The sequence below is a fragment of the Schistocerca serialis genome, chromosome 12, assembly GCF_023864345.2.
Source record: "Schistocerca serialis cubense isolate TAMUIC-IGC-003099 chromosome 12, iqSchSeri2.2, whole genome shotgun sequence".
Taxonomy (NCBI): domain Eukaryota; kingdom Metazoa; phylum Arthropoda; class Insecta; order Orthoptera; family Acrididae; genus Schistocerca; species Schistocerca serialis.
The window spans coordinates 158,971,184-158,988,309 of record NC_064649.1 but is presented as its reverse complement, the minus strand read 5'-3'; the positions used below and the strand labels follow the sequence as shown (position 1 = coordinate 158,988,309).

Genomic DNA, 17,126 nt, shown 5'->3' with positions numbered 1-17,126 from the left:
CTACTGCCCGATTTCTCTCACCAGCTGTGTTTGCAAAGTGATTGTGTGTGCGATTCATGCCGGGCTGGTACGGTGACTCTAGTCTCGCAATTTATTAACCACTGCACAGTGTGAATTTCGAGCGCGCCGCTCTGCAGTTGACTGTCTCGTCATTCTGTCCACCTGTGTCCCGAATTGTTTTCTATGGAAATACCAGACTGTGGCTGTGTTTTTTGAACTGGAAAAAGCCTGTGGCAGTTGTTGGAGGATTTGTATCCTCCGTACTCTCAACAGATGGGGCTTCTGTGGCCGCCTGCCCTGTTTCCTTCCGGAATTTTCAAGAGACAGTTTTCAAGATACGTGTGGGTTCTATCTCGTCGGACACCTTTATCCGGGAAAATGTTGTTCCTTAGGGTTCTGTCCTGAGCGTCACCTTCTTTGCTATCATCGTTAACCGTGTTACGGCCTGTCCCCGCCGGGCATCTCCGACTCCCTCTCGTCGATGATTTTGTGATCTGTTTCAGTTCTCCACAGACTTTATCTCCTCGAGCGGCACCTTCAGTGTTCACTCGATCGTCTTTATTTGTGGAGCATTGACAATGGCTTTCACTTTTGTACTGACCGTTTGTATGAATTTCTGACGGCACGGTGGGTTTGTTCCACCATTTTTACATACTAAGCCTGTTGCTCTTCTGTTCACTGAAAGCATGAAATTCCAGGGGCTCGTACACTTCATAGGAAACACTCTTGGTCATCCCACGTGTCCTACCTAGCTGCCCCCAATGTCCAGCTTGTCCTCAATGGTGCTTCCTGGGGAGCCAATCAGACCACACTCCTTCGTTTGTACCGGTTCCTTATCCATTCAAAACGAGACTGTGGGTGTTTCGTTTACGAATCTTATCAGCTTCTGTCCACCTTACGCTGTCTAAATACAGTCCACCATCGTGGAGTCAGTTTGGCCACTGGCGCCTTTTATGTTAGGCCAGATGAGAGTGTGTACGCAGAAGCTGCCGAACTACTTCTGTCGTACCGACGTGATGTTCTCCTCAGCAGATATGCGTACCGTTTGTCCACCGTGCCTGGCCACTCATCATATGCCTCCTTGTTAGACGACTCCTTTGACTGTCAGTATATGTGCGTCCCTCATCTGTTACCTCCTGGAGTTCGCTTTTGGCTATTGCTCCAGCAGCTTAACTTCACACTTCCTGCCACTTTCTTGGTGAGTGTGAACCCTTCACCACCATGGCTTTGTGCAGTGGCCTGTGTTCACCTTTGACTTTATTCTCTTCCTAAGGACACTACTCCAAAGTTGCTTTATCGCACGGAACTTCACAATAGTACGTTCGAGTACAGTCCTGGCTCTGACTGATTGTGGTGGCGAGTGCACCTTCGTCATTAGCACCGACAATTTTCGGTATTGGCTTCCAGAACCCTGCTCAGTATTTACATCGGAGCTCTCCACCCTGTATCGGGCAACACAATACATTCGGCAACACGGCTTTTCAATTGTGGCATTTACTCCGACTCTCCGTGTCCTTTAGATTCTCTCTGTGCTGTACACGGTCTATCCCTCAGTGCAACGGGTCGAAGAAAGCATCCACTTACTCACTCTCGACAGAACCACTGCGACGTTTATACAGGTTCCCGGTCACGTCGGTCTGACGGGAAACGAGGCTGCTGACGCTGCTGCCGGGGCCGGTGTCATCCTACCTCTGTCCGCTAGTTCGTCCATTCCTTCCGACGATTTCTGTGTTGCCATCTGGCAGCAGGTTATGACACTTTGGCATCAATGTTGGTCTTCTCATCAGGGGAACGAGCTCTGGGGAATGAAACCTCTCACAGCGTCTCACTGCGGAGACCATTTTAGCTAGATTGCGTATTGGGCACTGTCATTTTAGCAACCGTCATTTGGTAAGTGGTGATCCCCCACCACTTTGTGTTTGTTGTCATCATCCTTGTCACAGTTTGCCAGTTCCTGACAAAATGTCATTCTTTTATCCACTTTTGTGCTAATTTATGTTTGCCGTCTTAGTTACTGCCCATTTTAGTGAACGATGCGTGGGCTGTTGATCACATTTTACTTTTTATCTGTCGTAGCAATTTGGCAGAGGACATTTAATCTTTAGTTTAGGGCCTCCATTTTCGTTGTCTCTATGGCGTATTTTTGGACATTTCTCCAAGAGGAAGTTCCTGTTTTTAGATGTCTTTCGTTCCGTCGATTCGGCTTAAAGTGCGGTCGCTTTTAACTCCTTTTTTGACTGTTCTGGCATGCGTGTGTATGACCTTAGTTGTTTTTGTACCCTAAAACAAAACAAAACAAAAATCCAGTTTTGAACAAACACTATTTGCCACTTACTAACATCAACTTGTTTAGCAGTGTCCAAACTTGCAAATAGCTGACAGAAATGACCGTACAATTACTAGGGAGTCTATTGTGTATGAGGCTGCTTCTTGGCACCCAATCTCACTGATCCACACTGCATCCACCACAATTACAGTAGATTTCCGTGTGTCCGTAGCCTTCGGCAAAATCGAACATGGCCACGTTCCCGTCAGAGGAACGGCAACCACTTTTCCCGAGGCACCACATCGGGGTCGGTCCGTTAACTTGCTTCCGGATGTGGAGCCACTGAGACGGCTTTCTGCCTTCGGCAGGGATCCGGAATCGGTTGCCTCCTACCGGCTAACGAACCGCGCACTCCTCACTTAGCCGCAGATGATGTCGCTCTCCTTCCCCCTCTCTGCTGTAGTGACGACATTTTCTTATACTCACTCTCATCCACTGAGCCAACTGCTACTTACACACCTAACTCTGTGACTGCTGGCTACCACAGTTGGCTTCCTCGTCTGCACCGCCTGAGAGCCCACACGCGTGCTGTTCGACTGTGTGACACTCGCTCAGTGTCTGTCATAAGTTTTCCAGCATCCCGATTCTGATAGGTTCCAGAATTACTACATCTGAGCAAGTTGGGGTCTGCCGCCCGATACTGATCTCGTCGTGTTTTGTTTAGACATTATACTCAAAGTTGTCAGGAGTTGCAATTCAGAAGTTGCTGTATCCTAAGTAAGTTTGAGAAAATGTGGGAAAAGTGTGTCAGTTAAAGGAAAACAGTGTTGAGAAAAATAAAATTTATTTTAGTATGAAAAGCGTGTATGAGACTGACTTTTGAACCACATCTTGTTTGTGTGGAACTTTTGAAATATTATTTTATAAACTACATAACTCATCAAAGCAGTTGTGCTGCCCACATTGTTGTTTTATATATACATGTTGCTTTACAGCAGTATTGTTTAGGTCCAGAATATTTGCTGCCTTCATTTAGCTGTGGCTGACATTTCACAATTAGATGCAGTGATACATGTGATGTCATCTGGAGAGTTTGACCGTGCTGACACTCTGTGAATTCTATTTTACAGGTGCGAAGCTGTCGTGAGACGAGAGACGAGTTTTAAAAAAGACACGAATGGCACTGCGCCAGAAGAAATAAAACGACAGGTCGAAAAGAGCGAGAAACCCTGTGCGGAAGGGGAGGAGGTCTCACCGAGAAACGTGTCTGACACACCGTGCAGTGACGTGGGAAATACAAAGGTGCGTTTGCAGTTCCTGTTTAGTTTTCTTTGTGACTTTCTCAGGATAGTTTACACCTATCTTCAAGAGTTTTCCAGTTCAGTTTCTTCAGTACCTCTGCGACTCTTTCTCACACAGCAAACCAACCTGTGACCATTCGTGCTTCCCTTTCCTGTTTACGTTCAATACCTCTCGTTACTTCTATTTGGTACGGGTCCCACAAATTTGAGCACTGTTCTAGAACCGGTCGCATGAGTGATTTGTTAGCAATCTTCTTTGTAGACCGATTGCACTTCCCCAGTATTCTACTGATAAACCGAAATCTACCACCCTACCGCCTGCTTTACCCACCACTGAGCCTACACGATCATTCCATTTCGTATTCCTACAATGTGTTACACACGGTATTTGTACAAGTTGTCCAATTCCAACAGTGACTTATTGATATAGGATACTATGTTTTTTCATTTTGTGAAGTAAACAATTTTATATTTTTTGAATATTTAAAAGCAAGTTGCCAATATTTGCACTGCTTTGGAAGCTTCTCAAGATCTGACTGAATATTTATGCAGCTTTTTTAAGACAGCATTCATTATAGATACCTGCATCGTCTGCAAAAAGTTGGAGGTTACCATTAATATTTGCTGGAAGGTCATTGATATGCAACATGAAAGCTTGGGTCCCAACACACTTCTGTGGGGCACACCTGAAGTTACTTCTACTTCTGATGATGACTTTCCACACAAGATAACATGTAGTGTCCTCCCTACCAAAAAGACCTCAATCCAGTCACAAATTTCATCAAGGCTATTTACAATTTGTATAGAAACCAGATGGCAGTTATAAGAGTCGAGGGACATGAAAGGGAAGCAATGGTTGGGAAGGGAGTGAGACAGGGGTGTAGCCTCTCCCCGATGTTGTTCAATCTGTATATTGAGCAAGCAGTAAAGGAAACAAAAGAAAAATTCGGAGTAGGTATTAAAATCCGTGGAGAAGAAATAAAAACCTTGAGGTTCGCCAATGACATTGTAATTCTGTCAGAGACAGCAAAGGACTTGGAAGAGCAGTTGAACGGAATGGACAGTGTCTTGAAGGGAGGATATAAGATGAACATCAACAAAAGCAAAACGAGGATAATGGAATGTAGTCGAATTAAGTCGGGTGATGCTGAGGGAATTAGATTAGGAAATGAGACACTTAAAGTAGTAAAGGAGTTTTGCTATTTGGGGAGCAAAATAACTGATGATGGTCAAAGTAGAGAGGATATACAATGTAGACTGGCAATGGGAAGGAAAGTGTTTCTGAAGAAGAGAAATTTATTAACATCGAGCATAGATTTAAGTGTCAGGAAGTCGTTTCTAAAAGTATTTGCATGGAGTGTAGCCATGTATGGAAGTGAAACATGGATGGTTAATAGTTTGGACAAGAAGAGAATAGAAGCTTTCGAAATGTGGTGCTACAGAAGATAGCTGAAGATTAGATGGGTAGATCACATAACTAATGAGGAGGTATTGAGTAGAATTGGGGAGAAGAGAATTTTGTTGCAGAACTTGACAAGAAGAAGGGATCGGTTGGTAGGACATGTTCTGTGGCATCAAGGGATCACCAGTTTAGTATTGGAGGGCAGCGTGGAGGGTGAAAATCGTAGAGGGAGACCAAGAGATGAATACACTAAGCAGATTCAGAAGGATGTAGGTTGCAGTAGGTACTGGGAGATGAAGAAGCTTGCACAGGATAGAGTAGCATGGAGAGCTGCATCAAACCAGTCTCAGAACTGAAGACCACAACAACAACAACAACAACAACAACAACCCATATGGTCACTTCTGATGATAAGTGTGGGTGTCATACTGTATCAAATGTTTTTCGGAAATCTAAAAGTACTGTATCCACCTGACTTGTCTCGATCCAATGCCTCGAGAAAAGTGCGAGTCGGGTTTTACGTGATCGATGTTTGTGGAATCTGTGCTGACTGGCAGTGAGGAGGTCATTCTGTTCGAGATATCGCATTATGTTTGAATTTTGTGTTCTAAGATTCTACTACAAATCGATGTGAAGAATATTGGATGGTAGTTTTGTTGATCAGTTCTACACTCCTGGAAATGGAAAAAAGAACACATTGACACCGGTGTGTCAGACCCACCATACTTGCTCCGGACACTGCGAGAGGGCTGTACAAGCAATGATCACACGCACGGCACAGCGGACACACCAGGAACCGCGGTGTTGGCCATCGAATGGCGCTAGCTGCGCAGCATTTGTGCACCGCCGCCGTCAGTGTCAGCCAGTTTGCCGTGGCATACGGAGCTCTATCGCAGTCTTTAACACTGGTAGCATGCCGCGACAGCGTGGACGTGAACCGTATGTGCAGTTGATGGACTTTGAGCGAGGGCGTATAGTGGGCATGCGGGAGGCCGGGTGGACGTACCGCCGAATTGATCAACACGTGGGGCGTGAGGTCTCCACAGTACATCGATGTTGTCGCAAGTGGTCGGCGGAAGGTGCACGTGCCCGTCGACCTGGGACCGGACCGCAGCGACGCACGGATGCACGCCAAGACTGTAGGATCCTACGCAGTGCCGTAGGGGACCGCACCACCACTTCCCAGAAAATTAGGGACACTGTTGCTCCTGGGGTATCGGCGAGGACCATTCGCAACCGTCTCCATGAAGCTGGGCTACGGTCCCGCACACCGTTAGGCCGTCTTCCGCTCACGCCCCAACATCGTGCAGCCCGCCTCGAGTGGTGTCGCGACAGGCGTGAATGGAGGGACGAATGGAGACGTGTCGTCTTCAGCGATGAGAGTCGCTTCTGCCTTGGTGCCAATGATGGTCGTATGCGTGTTTGGCGCCGTGCAGGTGAGCGCCACAATCAGGACTGCATACAACGGAGGCACACAGGGCCAACACCCGGCATCATGGTGTGGGGAGCGATCTCCTACACTGGCCGTACACCACTGGTGATCGTCGAGGGGACACTGAATAGTGCACGGTACATCCAAACCGCCATCGAACCCATCGTTCTACCATTCCTAGACCGGCAAGGGAACTTGCTGTTCCAACAGGACAATGCACGTCCGCATGTATCCCGTGCCACCCAACATGCTCTAGAAGGTGTAAGTCAACTACCCTGGCCAGCAAGATCTCCGGATCTGTCCCCCATTGAGCATGTTTGGGACTGGATTAAGCGTCGTCTCACGCGGTCTGCACGTCCAGCACGAACGCTGGTCCAACTGATGCGCCAGGTGGAAATGGCATGGCAAGCCGTTCCACAGGACTACATCCAGCATCTCTACGATCGTCTCCATGGGAGAATAGCAGCCTGCATTGCTGCGAAAGGTGGATATACACTGTACTAGTGCCGACATTGTGCATGCTCTGTTGCCTGTGTCTATGTGCCTGTGGTTCTGTCAGTGTGATCATGTGATGTATCTGACCCCAGGAATGTGTCAATAAAGTTTCCCCTTCCTGGGACAATGAATTCACGGTGTTCTTATTTCAATTTCCAGGAGTGTATTAGTCTTCTTGTCGACAGATGTGACCTGTGCTTTTTTCTAAGAATTGGGCACAGTTTTTCTTTCTACGGCAGGTTATAGTTAGGAGAGGGGGTAACTCACCTACAAATTCAGTGTAGAATCTGACGGGAATTCCGCTGGGCACTGAAGCTTTGTTCAATTTTAACAGTTTTAGCTGTTTCTCAACACCACAGACACGAATTCTTATTTCACTCATCTTTTCGGTGGTACAAGGATTAAATTGGGGCATTTCTCCTGAGCTTCCCTTTGTGAAGGAACATTGGAAAACAGATTAAGAATTCAGCTTTTGCTTTTCTACTCTCCATTTCAGTTCCTGTCTCATTTGTTAGGCACTGCACACCAATTTTGGTGCCGTTAACAGTCTTTACGTAGAACCCAAATTTCTTTGGGTTTTGTGAAAGATCACTTAACAGTATTCTGCTGTGGTAGTCATTGAAGGCATCACGCATTACTCTCTTGACTGCCAAATGCGTTTCGTTCAGCATACCTCTAACTATAGCCCTACTCCTTGTTTTACACTGTTTCTTACAAGGGAATGGTCAGACTTGTCATGTCAAAACCTGTGTTGCTTTTTTTTACCACTGTGAGTTAACATTGCAAGAAGTCTGTATGCAGAATTTTAGCTGCTGACATGACCTGCAAGTCTGTAAACAATTTTATGAAGTAAGACATTATTGTTGCACGGTTTCCGCGCTTATAACTGCCTCTTGTACAACCCTGACCTCTCTCGCTATGTTATACCAACGCCATCTAGGGACGAGGTGGCGTTAGCTACGCGCCGCTCTCTTGCCACAGCAGTTAGAGAGGTGATTCCCCCATTGAAAGCGATCGTATGATAATTAAACATTTGTTGACAAATATTGCTGATATGTTATCTACAACATTCTTTCCAAATAGCTATGAAATAGACACAAATAAATATACGGTTTAGAACACCTCCAAATTTTATTTCTTGTAATTACCGCAAAAATGCGAACTATTGATACAATGTTCAAAACATAGATTTTTGTGCACCAAGAACATACAAGCAAAGACGACATATGACAGCCGTGCGAATCACAGATGTTGTTAGATGTCCGTAGACGAAACTGGGCTGGTGTTAGGAATGAATCAGGCCTAGTATCAGTATATTTTGAGGAGTGCCACACACATTTAATCAGATTCTGAAACCGTGGGGAGGAAAATTGATACTGTACTACTGATTGCAGCTTGAGAATATTGTCACGGTGATAGACAGGAAATTGCAGTGATCTGCACACAATAATTTTCTCTGTTAGTTTTCTGTAAAATGCCTTCCATTGACGGAAAAATTCTCTGTCTAAAGGTTGAATTACGTTCGTCGTGCCGGGTGGAATCTGAAGTATCTCTACTTCTTTGTCAGGGTGGGCTCGAAATACAGCTTTTAATGAATCAGACCTTTTATCACCTGATCATGAATCGTGAAGGAGAAGAGATTTGTTCCCACAGAACAGAAGAAAAGCATGACGCATGAAAAGTGTAATGTTTTCATTTCCCATTTTTCCAGACTTTGATGCGTCTACCACAACATTGTTTGTGTAGAACATTGTTCTTTTGACACGTGGTCCAAAATGTCCAGTTGGTTCTTGAAGACACACATACAGTTTAGGCAGCAATGAACCATCCAGACTAATTATGGGCATTATAGTGTATGAATGGGCGAGTGCAGTCGTGGACTGCGCAATCGCCTCAATATGTTTTTCCCCTTTGAATGACAGTGTTCTTTTCGCATGCATTTCTTTTTGAAAACCTGCCTGATCTACATTGTACACGTACGATTCACTAAAACTAGCGATCTTATTTTTTGCATTCGTAAGAAAAGCTTCTATCATTTCGATTTGTGTCACTTCATTTTCCGACCTGTTTCTCGATACAAATTTTGTTATTTCTCTTGCCACAATTTTATGTGATCTTTCGAAGCGACTAATCCAACTTTGAGAAGCTGTAAATTCTTTAGCGCATATCGCATTGGCAATCTCTAACGTCCAATCACGAAAAGTTGTATCGCTGACACTAAACAACTGTTATCTGGCATCGGTAAATAGCTCAAAAAGCCGCATTTATCTCCGTCGCAATTTCCAGTCGACTCTTATGTCGTCCAGCGACTTCCTTTTTCCATCTATACAATTCACGTTCAGAACAGACAAGGCGATACTTATTTTGAACAGTACTGACATGTAGGCATTTCTTACCACTTTCGTTCAACCAATACGTCACCACTTTTTCTTTGTCTGATAAGGTAAGTGTAGTTGCTGGTGTTACTTTCGGAGATAATTGATGATGGTACGTGGCATGATCACTCGAAGAGTCTTCACAAGTGCAACTTTCGTCGGTGTCTTCGCCTTCTGTAGATTCACAGTCTGCAATATCGAGTGTTTCAGTTGTTTCTAGCCACATGTCTGCGCCATTTACATGCTCGTCTAGAAGTTTAACAACCATGTCGGACGACACATAGTCTTCACACGTGTTTTCTGTTGATTGCTTCATTTGGCATCTGTGGTATAATATCTCCATGGCAAGCAGCAAAACATTTACAGGGTTCGCCATCACCTGTGAGGGGAGATTGAATGTTCACCGTAAAGTGGCTTGCGGATTATAGATGAACATGTCCTGTACATCTTTCACATCTCTAACCAGTTTCAGGACGGTATGTTTCGAAATACGTGCCAGAAATTAAAAGGACATGCATGCCACAGAAACGAATATTCATTTCCCCTTTCCACCAAAACCGTGCAGCGATATTCCTCTTTAGTGAAAGCCGTGATAAGACAGCCGCACTTCCAGACCATTCGCACAACGCTCGCGACTCGCCATTTCCAGGGGCGGCCAGCCGTCACAGAAAGTGCCAAGCAGGTAACACAGCCATGTTCGTGATATATTTTTTAGGTGACTTCCAGTTCGTGTCAGCAGCTACAATTTTGCATACGGACGTTTTGCACAGTTAAATAACAGTAATAAAAAAAAAGCAATACATGTTTCGGCCTGACAAGTCTGACCATTCCCTTGTTAGTAGAAGTTTCTTTATAGTGGCAGTACACAAGGAGGGACACTCACATTATGAACTGTTCTACTGGGTACATATCTATCCAGTGCATGGTAAACCATTCTTCTACATTTGAAACACAGTTCTTCTACATGCTCCCGCCCTTTGCCGAATGTTTCAAGTTTCTCATTGAGGTGTGACACTACTGATTTTTTATCTAGTTTACTGATCGTGTTTGTTTTAGTTGTCCTTTGCACTTTGGTACTTGTTGCTGCCACAGCCGCCTCACAGTCACTGATACCAGTGTCGATGTGGACATCCGCAGAGAGCTCAGAGCTATTTGTTGCAATTGAATGCAATATATTTCAATTATGAGTGGGGTTCCTATCTACCTGTTCTAGGTAATTTTCCGAGAAGGCATTTAGTAATGTTTCATAAGATGCCTTATCATGCCCACCACTAACAAAACTGTTATTTTCCCAGTTAATTGTTGGTAGTTTTCAGTTATATCGGGAAACGGTTTGGGTGTTGATAGAAGGATCCGATTATCATTTTATACCCACCCCCTGGTGCTGAGTGTTGCCCAGACACTCTCACACGCAGCTTCAATTTCTATCTTGATGGATTTGAATTTATTGTTTATTGCAACAAATAGGCCACCTTCATTTCCCATTTGCTATTCTTTCAATATACTGGGTAATCAAAAAGTCATAATAAATTTGAAAACTTAATAAACCACGGAATAATGTAGATGGAGAGGTAAAAATTGACACACGTGCTTGGAATGACATAAGGTTTTATTAGAACAAAAAAAAAAGTTCACACAAATGTCTGACAGATGGCGCTGGACAGCAAAACGTCAGTGACTGCGCATGACAATGAAGCAGAGGGCATTTGCGTTGTGGGTGTTTCAAAAGATGGCGGACGATGACGATTGGTTGAGTAACGTGTTGTGGACCGACGAAGCTCATTTCACGCTCCGAGGGTCTGTCAAAAATCCTAGAACTGTCGTGGAAACTCCATTGCGTGATGAGAGAGTCACGGTATGGGTTGGATTTACCACATCTACCGTTATCGGGCCTTTTTTCTTCGAGGAAATGCGTGATTCTGGTTCTGTAACTGCTACCGTGACGGGTGAGAGGTACGCCGATATGTTACAGAATCGCATCTCTCCCCAGCCTGGCTGATAAACACCTGCTGGAACGTACGATGTTTATGCAAGATGGCGCTCCACCCCATATTGCTAGATGTGTGAAAGATCTCTTGCGCGCATCATTTGGTGATGATCGTATGCTCAGCAGCCACTTCCGTCATGCTTGGCCTCCCAGGTCTCCAGACCTCAGTCCCTGCAATTATTGGCTTTGGGGGTTACCTGAAGTCGCAAGTGTATCATGATCGACCTCCATCTCTAGGGATGCTGAAAGACAACTTCGGAGGTTATCTGAAGTCGCAAGTGTATCGTGATCGACCGCCATCTCTAGGGATGCTGAAAGACAACTTCCGAAGCCAGTGCCTCACCATAACTCCGGACATGCTTTACAGTGTTGTTCACAACATTATTCCTTGATTACAGCTATTGTTGAGGAATGGTGGTGGACATATTGAGCATTTCCTGTAAAGAACACTATCTTTGCTTTGTCTTACTTTGTTATGCTAATTATTGCTATTCTGATCAGATGAAGCGCCATCTGTCAGATATTTTTTGAACCTTTGTATTTTTTTGGTTCTAATAAAACCTCATGGCATTCTAAGTATGTGTGTCAATTTATACCTCTCTATCTACATTATTCCGTGATTTATTCAGTTTTCAAATTTATACTGACTTTTTGGTCACCCGGTAAATTTAAATTTTCTCTTTCTGTACCTAGTAATATATGAGCTTTGCTGTTTTTCATGCACTCTTCACATTCTGGCACTTTGTGGCAAGTGCTTCGGCAGTTTACCATTGGGATTTATGGATTTATTTTAATACTCTCACCTGTGGGAGGCATTTGTTTCAATCTTACACTGATACTTCGGGGTTTTCTACAGCTTTCGTTATATACATTGGACAGGGGAGTCACCTAATGTTGGGGGGGGGGGGGGGGGGGGGAGACCACGACTTGGCATGCATCCCACACATAGCTGCCTGAGTAGCAGCATACCCAACCCTGTTAGGGGGAGCCTACAGTTTTCAGTGTCTTGTTTAATTCATTTGATTTCATCCCTTTTTATCTCTTACTACATTTCGTATAATTAATTATCATCTTTCTTACTTTTATGCTTTCCTTAACACACATGCTCATTCCACCACATCAGTATTTTTCTCTTCTAAAATTGGTTATCATGTCAAAACTTAAAAGTACTAGCTGCCCCCTTCAAACCCATTTATGCTCACTTATGCATATTACTGAATTACCCGTGAGGTGATCATTTATTGTTGTTATTGAGCCAAATCCTGTTGGAACCATTTGTTTCTTTTTATAGCTGCTCTCGTACAGTATTTTATCAACTGCCCGTTTGTATTTGATTAAAGTACTGTTGTACCAGACTGATTCTGGTGTAGTCCATGCATCATGAAATTACCTTTTTCATAGCTGTTGACATGAACTTTGAACAGGAGTGATTTAATTTTTTAATATTTCACTAAAACTCATTATTATCACAAGACCAATCGGTGAAGTCAAATCTCATCGATAGGTACACAAGTATCGCATACGTGGTAGACAGCAACTGTGATGCGCATACTTTTTTGATAAATGCTCTGGCGTCATAATAGTAAAGTTGATTTCATACCACTACTAGAGCAACTTTGTCCCTTTTTGCAGAATTAACACATTCTTTCTGTATATTGCTGATAACATTTGAAAAAAACGCATTCTCGTTGGCAGAGCTCGATGCATATTTTATTAATGTTGTGGGGCTCAACGCGTATTTTGTTAATGTTGCGGGGCTGACTGTCTACAAATATTTTCGCATTGGTTTTCTGTTGTATTTGTTTTTGCATAGCTGCTGAACTGTTGTTTGTAAATTGCATATTTGTACTTGTGAGGCAATGCAGTACACAGGTGCTGTCCGGTACATTTTCAGCCACAAACTTTTTAATGTTAAGTTTTGTCTTTGTGTAAGGGGCAGTTGCCTTTTTTGTTGTGTGTGTGTGTGTGTGTGTGTGTGTGTGTGTGTGTGTGTGTGTGTGTGTGTGTGTTCATGAAACATCCTTTTCTGTTTTTCCAGGCACATCATCATTTTTGGTTACATATTTGCTGTATATTAATGAAACACTGATCATTGCCCACTTTTGAAATATTGCTGCTTCTCAGAATTATACACTTGTTTTCTAGAGCAGAGCATTCAAATTGTAATATTTCAATATAACTTTATAAAACAAAAGTCAAACTCCATCCGAATAGGTCTTGAAGGCCAGATAGTACCGACAAACCGCTGTATCACCCTCAGCCTGTAAGCGTCGCTGCAGGGATGTGTGATCAGCCCACCACTCTTCTCAGTTTTTGTGACCGAACAGTATAACTTTACAACACTTTAATTTTTGCATCCTTGTCTCTTACAAGGTTAAATTATATTCTTTCACACGTGTCCGTTACACGAGCTGGACTTGATGACACATAGTCCGCACTTATCAATTTTATATTTATTTTGTGGCAGTTCCCAGAAAACTACCACTTAAGACATTTTTACTCTGTAATTTCCCTGACGTTTTTGTTTCATAACTTGCAATTTTTTTATTGGACCAGTTTAAGTGTATGAGGGAAAGTCAGAAAGTAAAGGGACTTTTGAGGGAAGGAATATTTATTCTATGTAACCTCCCTGCACATAGACACACCTCCCCCAACGTTTCACAGATTTTTTGATTCCATCAGAAAAAAGTTTTTGGTTGCAACTATAACCAATTTTGCACCGCATCTTTCAACGGTCTAAACATACGGAAATCGCTCGGAGCAAGGTCTGGGCTGTATGGCGGGTTTTCCAGCAATTCGAATCCCAACTCGTTTGTCGTTTCGGCCGTGTGTTTGGCGGACTGGTGCCGAGCGTTATCTTGCTGCAGGATGACCCCTCTTCGAAGTTTGGCTCTGATTTGAGGTTTCAGTTTAGTTTGCAACATGTCACAATAGTTCTCACTGTTCACAATTTTGCCTCTTTGTGTGAAATGTATGATTACCACAGCTTCCGTGTCTCAGAATAGTGTTCGCATAATCTTAACAGCTGATGCTTGATATTTAAATTTCTTAACTTCTGGTGATGACAGACGTTTCCAAACCGTGCCCGCAGCCGTACCTTCTGCTACGTTACAGTGCTCTCACGCTGGAAAAAATCCGTCTAACTCGCAGTGATAACTGGCTAAATGTTTACGAGCTGTGTCCATTCTTTGCACCTTATACTGTGCTGACAGTTCTTTCAGTACCTACCTTGCAAACAATTCCCGAAAATTTAGCCTGTCGTGTAAGATGCAATACTCTGAACCATGACCGATATTTAAAGTATTGGCGATTTCATCCACTGCGATTCATCCTCCAATGACTACCATTTACATGTGTTGACTTGTCAGTGACTGGTTGTTTCTGCAGCTGTGAAAAAAATGAGGCATGCGCACTATGTTTGCCTGCATACATAGACAGCACACGTATCTTGATAGCATTGTTGGTTTCGACAATAAGGAAATAAGGTTGGATACTTTTTGAACAGTCATCCTACCGTGAGTAAAGTCAACAACTTTCGTAATGAATTATTTTTGAGGAAGTGAGCTACATTATAAATATATTTCATCACAGGCCACTAATGACAATTTATTTCAATAAAACAAAATATGTTTGGTGAGAAAATGTGCATTTCCTGCAGTTACAGAGACAGGTTTAAAATATCTTCAATCTGAGACATAAACCGTCCTCATTGTATTTGTACTGTACGCACAATGGTGTACGAAATGATTGGCCGACGAGATCGAGTCTCCTGTTCTGCGATTGGCTGAAAGTAGCAAATTGAGCAGCCACCATTTCAATTTCATTGCTTACAAAGCTGACATATGCCATACTTAAGGTTTTTGTGTTTATACTTGCATATTGTGAAAGTATACACTTTAAATGATACACCACGTTAAAGATGTCTCCAAATTAGTACACTTTTTTGTCTTAAGCTGCTAGGAAGTGCTACTTTTGTGTATAAAACTTATACCTATCTGATTACATAATGTAAAAATGATGACCTCACAGTATTAGTTTAATCTGTGAATGTGAAACTACCTGTACTGTTTCAGTGATGAATTTGGAAGAAACATAGTTGATGATCTTTCCATGCAATGCATCCTACATTCCTGTGACCCTCCTGCCTCAACTTTCATTAGTCTCTGTCCTCACCCGTCCAGCCCCTTCCCCGCTCCCATTTCACCACTACACCCAGTCTTTTTTTATTTTATTTATTTGTTTGTTTCTCTCTCTCTCTCTCTCTCTCTCTCTCTCTCTCTCTCTCTCTCTCTCTCTCTGGCTACTCTCGTTGTCTTCTTAATGTTTCCATTTGCATGTTTTGTCCTGCAGGTGAGAAAGATGAAGCACGTGATGATTCTGGACGAAGACAGGAACTTCTGTGCGGAGCTCCCCTTGGAGAAGGACAACACGCTGGCCCCGAAGCTGCTACAGAGGCACTTTCCCGGGGTGTGTGGGCTGACGTACCGCTCTTCGGACTGTCCTCACCGGCAGTGGATCGTCCTCGAGAGTGGGAAGCTGCGAGCGCCGAAAGGGGGCTGGGAACACGACGTCTACTACTGTGTGTTTTCCAAGCAGAGTGGTGGAAAGTGGCTGCACACCTTTTGTCACTGTTCGTTTTCTAAACCGAGTAAGAACAAGCTAACAAAATCTCCGATAAAGTCCTCTTCTAATAAGAACAACCAGGTCAAAACTCGTCCACACGAGGTGTCTAGCAAGAAATTGCAGAGTGAGGAACCTGACGTCTACATAGTGGAAGAAGACGAGGAATGTGAGAGGCAGAGGTGCTCGGAGATCGTCGTGTGTAGTTTGCCGCAGTGGGTCACGGACGAGCGACTACGGGAACACTTCGACAGGTTCGGCAAGGTACTCACGTGTGTCGTACAGAAGGACTTGGTCGGTGGCCGTTACGGACTGGTCAAGTTCCGGGACGTTTCTTCACAGGAGAAGGCTCTGGCCGAAGTGTTCCACAGGTTCGGGGACACGTGGTGTTCCATACGTTTGCGCAGCTGATGGTGAACTGGTTGCTACCTGTACGTGTTGTACTGTGTGAACTGTACAGTGTGGACATTTGTTACTCAGGTTTTCTGATGTAGAAGTGATGAAAATGTTACCTTACAGTGGTGCATATACAACTAGTAATGTCTCCTTTTTCTATTAAAATGTTTAGAAAATTTACAACATTAATGTCGAATTTTTTTTTCTCTTGTCCTCATGTTACACTTATACAATGTAGTGATGGAAAAATCTGGTGGAATCAGCAAGTTTAAAAGACCTGCTAACTTTGATTTTCAGTTATCTGGATGCTTAAAGTTGCCATTTGTTGGCATAATCTTCCAGCAAAAGACTACACAAACTTGGAGGCTTTCCTCCTAAGCAAAGGGAACTGTTGCAGGGTCATGTTGCCATGAGGTTCAGTGATGGTCTGCAGTTTGTCTTCATCATAAAGCTGTTTTGCTATTAAATTTAAATCTCTGAAAAAGATCACACTGCAGTCCTTTTTAAAAGAGTGCTTATCATATTTGGAAAAGATTTTGGACAGATTAATGAAACTCTGGCAAATGTTCTATAAAAATTCAGCCAACACGATTCAGATAGGCAAAAATTGTGTTTAAATTGCCACGTAGACCTGCATAACAAATTAGCTTCCGTTACAACTTCGCCTGACAATCTGTTGCTAAAATTTTCTCTCGCTTCTAACTGCAGTTTGAGCTTTCGTATAACTTCTTCTTGTTAAAGATCAAAGGTTTAAAACTTTGTCAAATTCAGAGTTAAGCTCAAATCTTAATAACCAGTTGGAATAGCGTCTGCTAGTGGCTATGAAGTTGATGAGTTACAGCAGTTTGTTAC

At 43.4% G+C, this 17,126-nt stretch overlaps 1 protein-coding gene across 1 annotated transcript in view; it reads left to right on the top strand.

Moving 5' to 3' along the window:
- The window catches only part of LOC126428154 (uncharacterized), a 50,618-nt gene extending 34,155 nt beyond the window's left edge, over window positions 1-16,463 (top strand). Inside the window, exons 4-5 of the mRNA XM_050090063.1 lie at window positions 3,397-3,568; window positions 15,609-16,463. Coding sequence (XP_049946020.1) covers window positions 3,397-3,568; window positions 15,609-16,289 — 853 coding nt within the window. The 3' untranslated portion in view covers window positions 16,290-16,463. The remainder of the gene's footprint in view (window positions 1-3,396; window positions 3,569-15,608) is intronic.
- The last annotated feature ends 663 nt before the right edge of the window (window positions 16,464-17,126 follow it).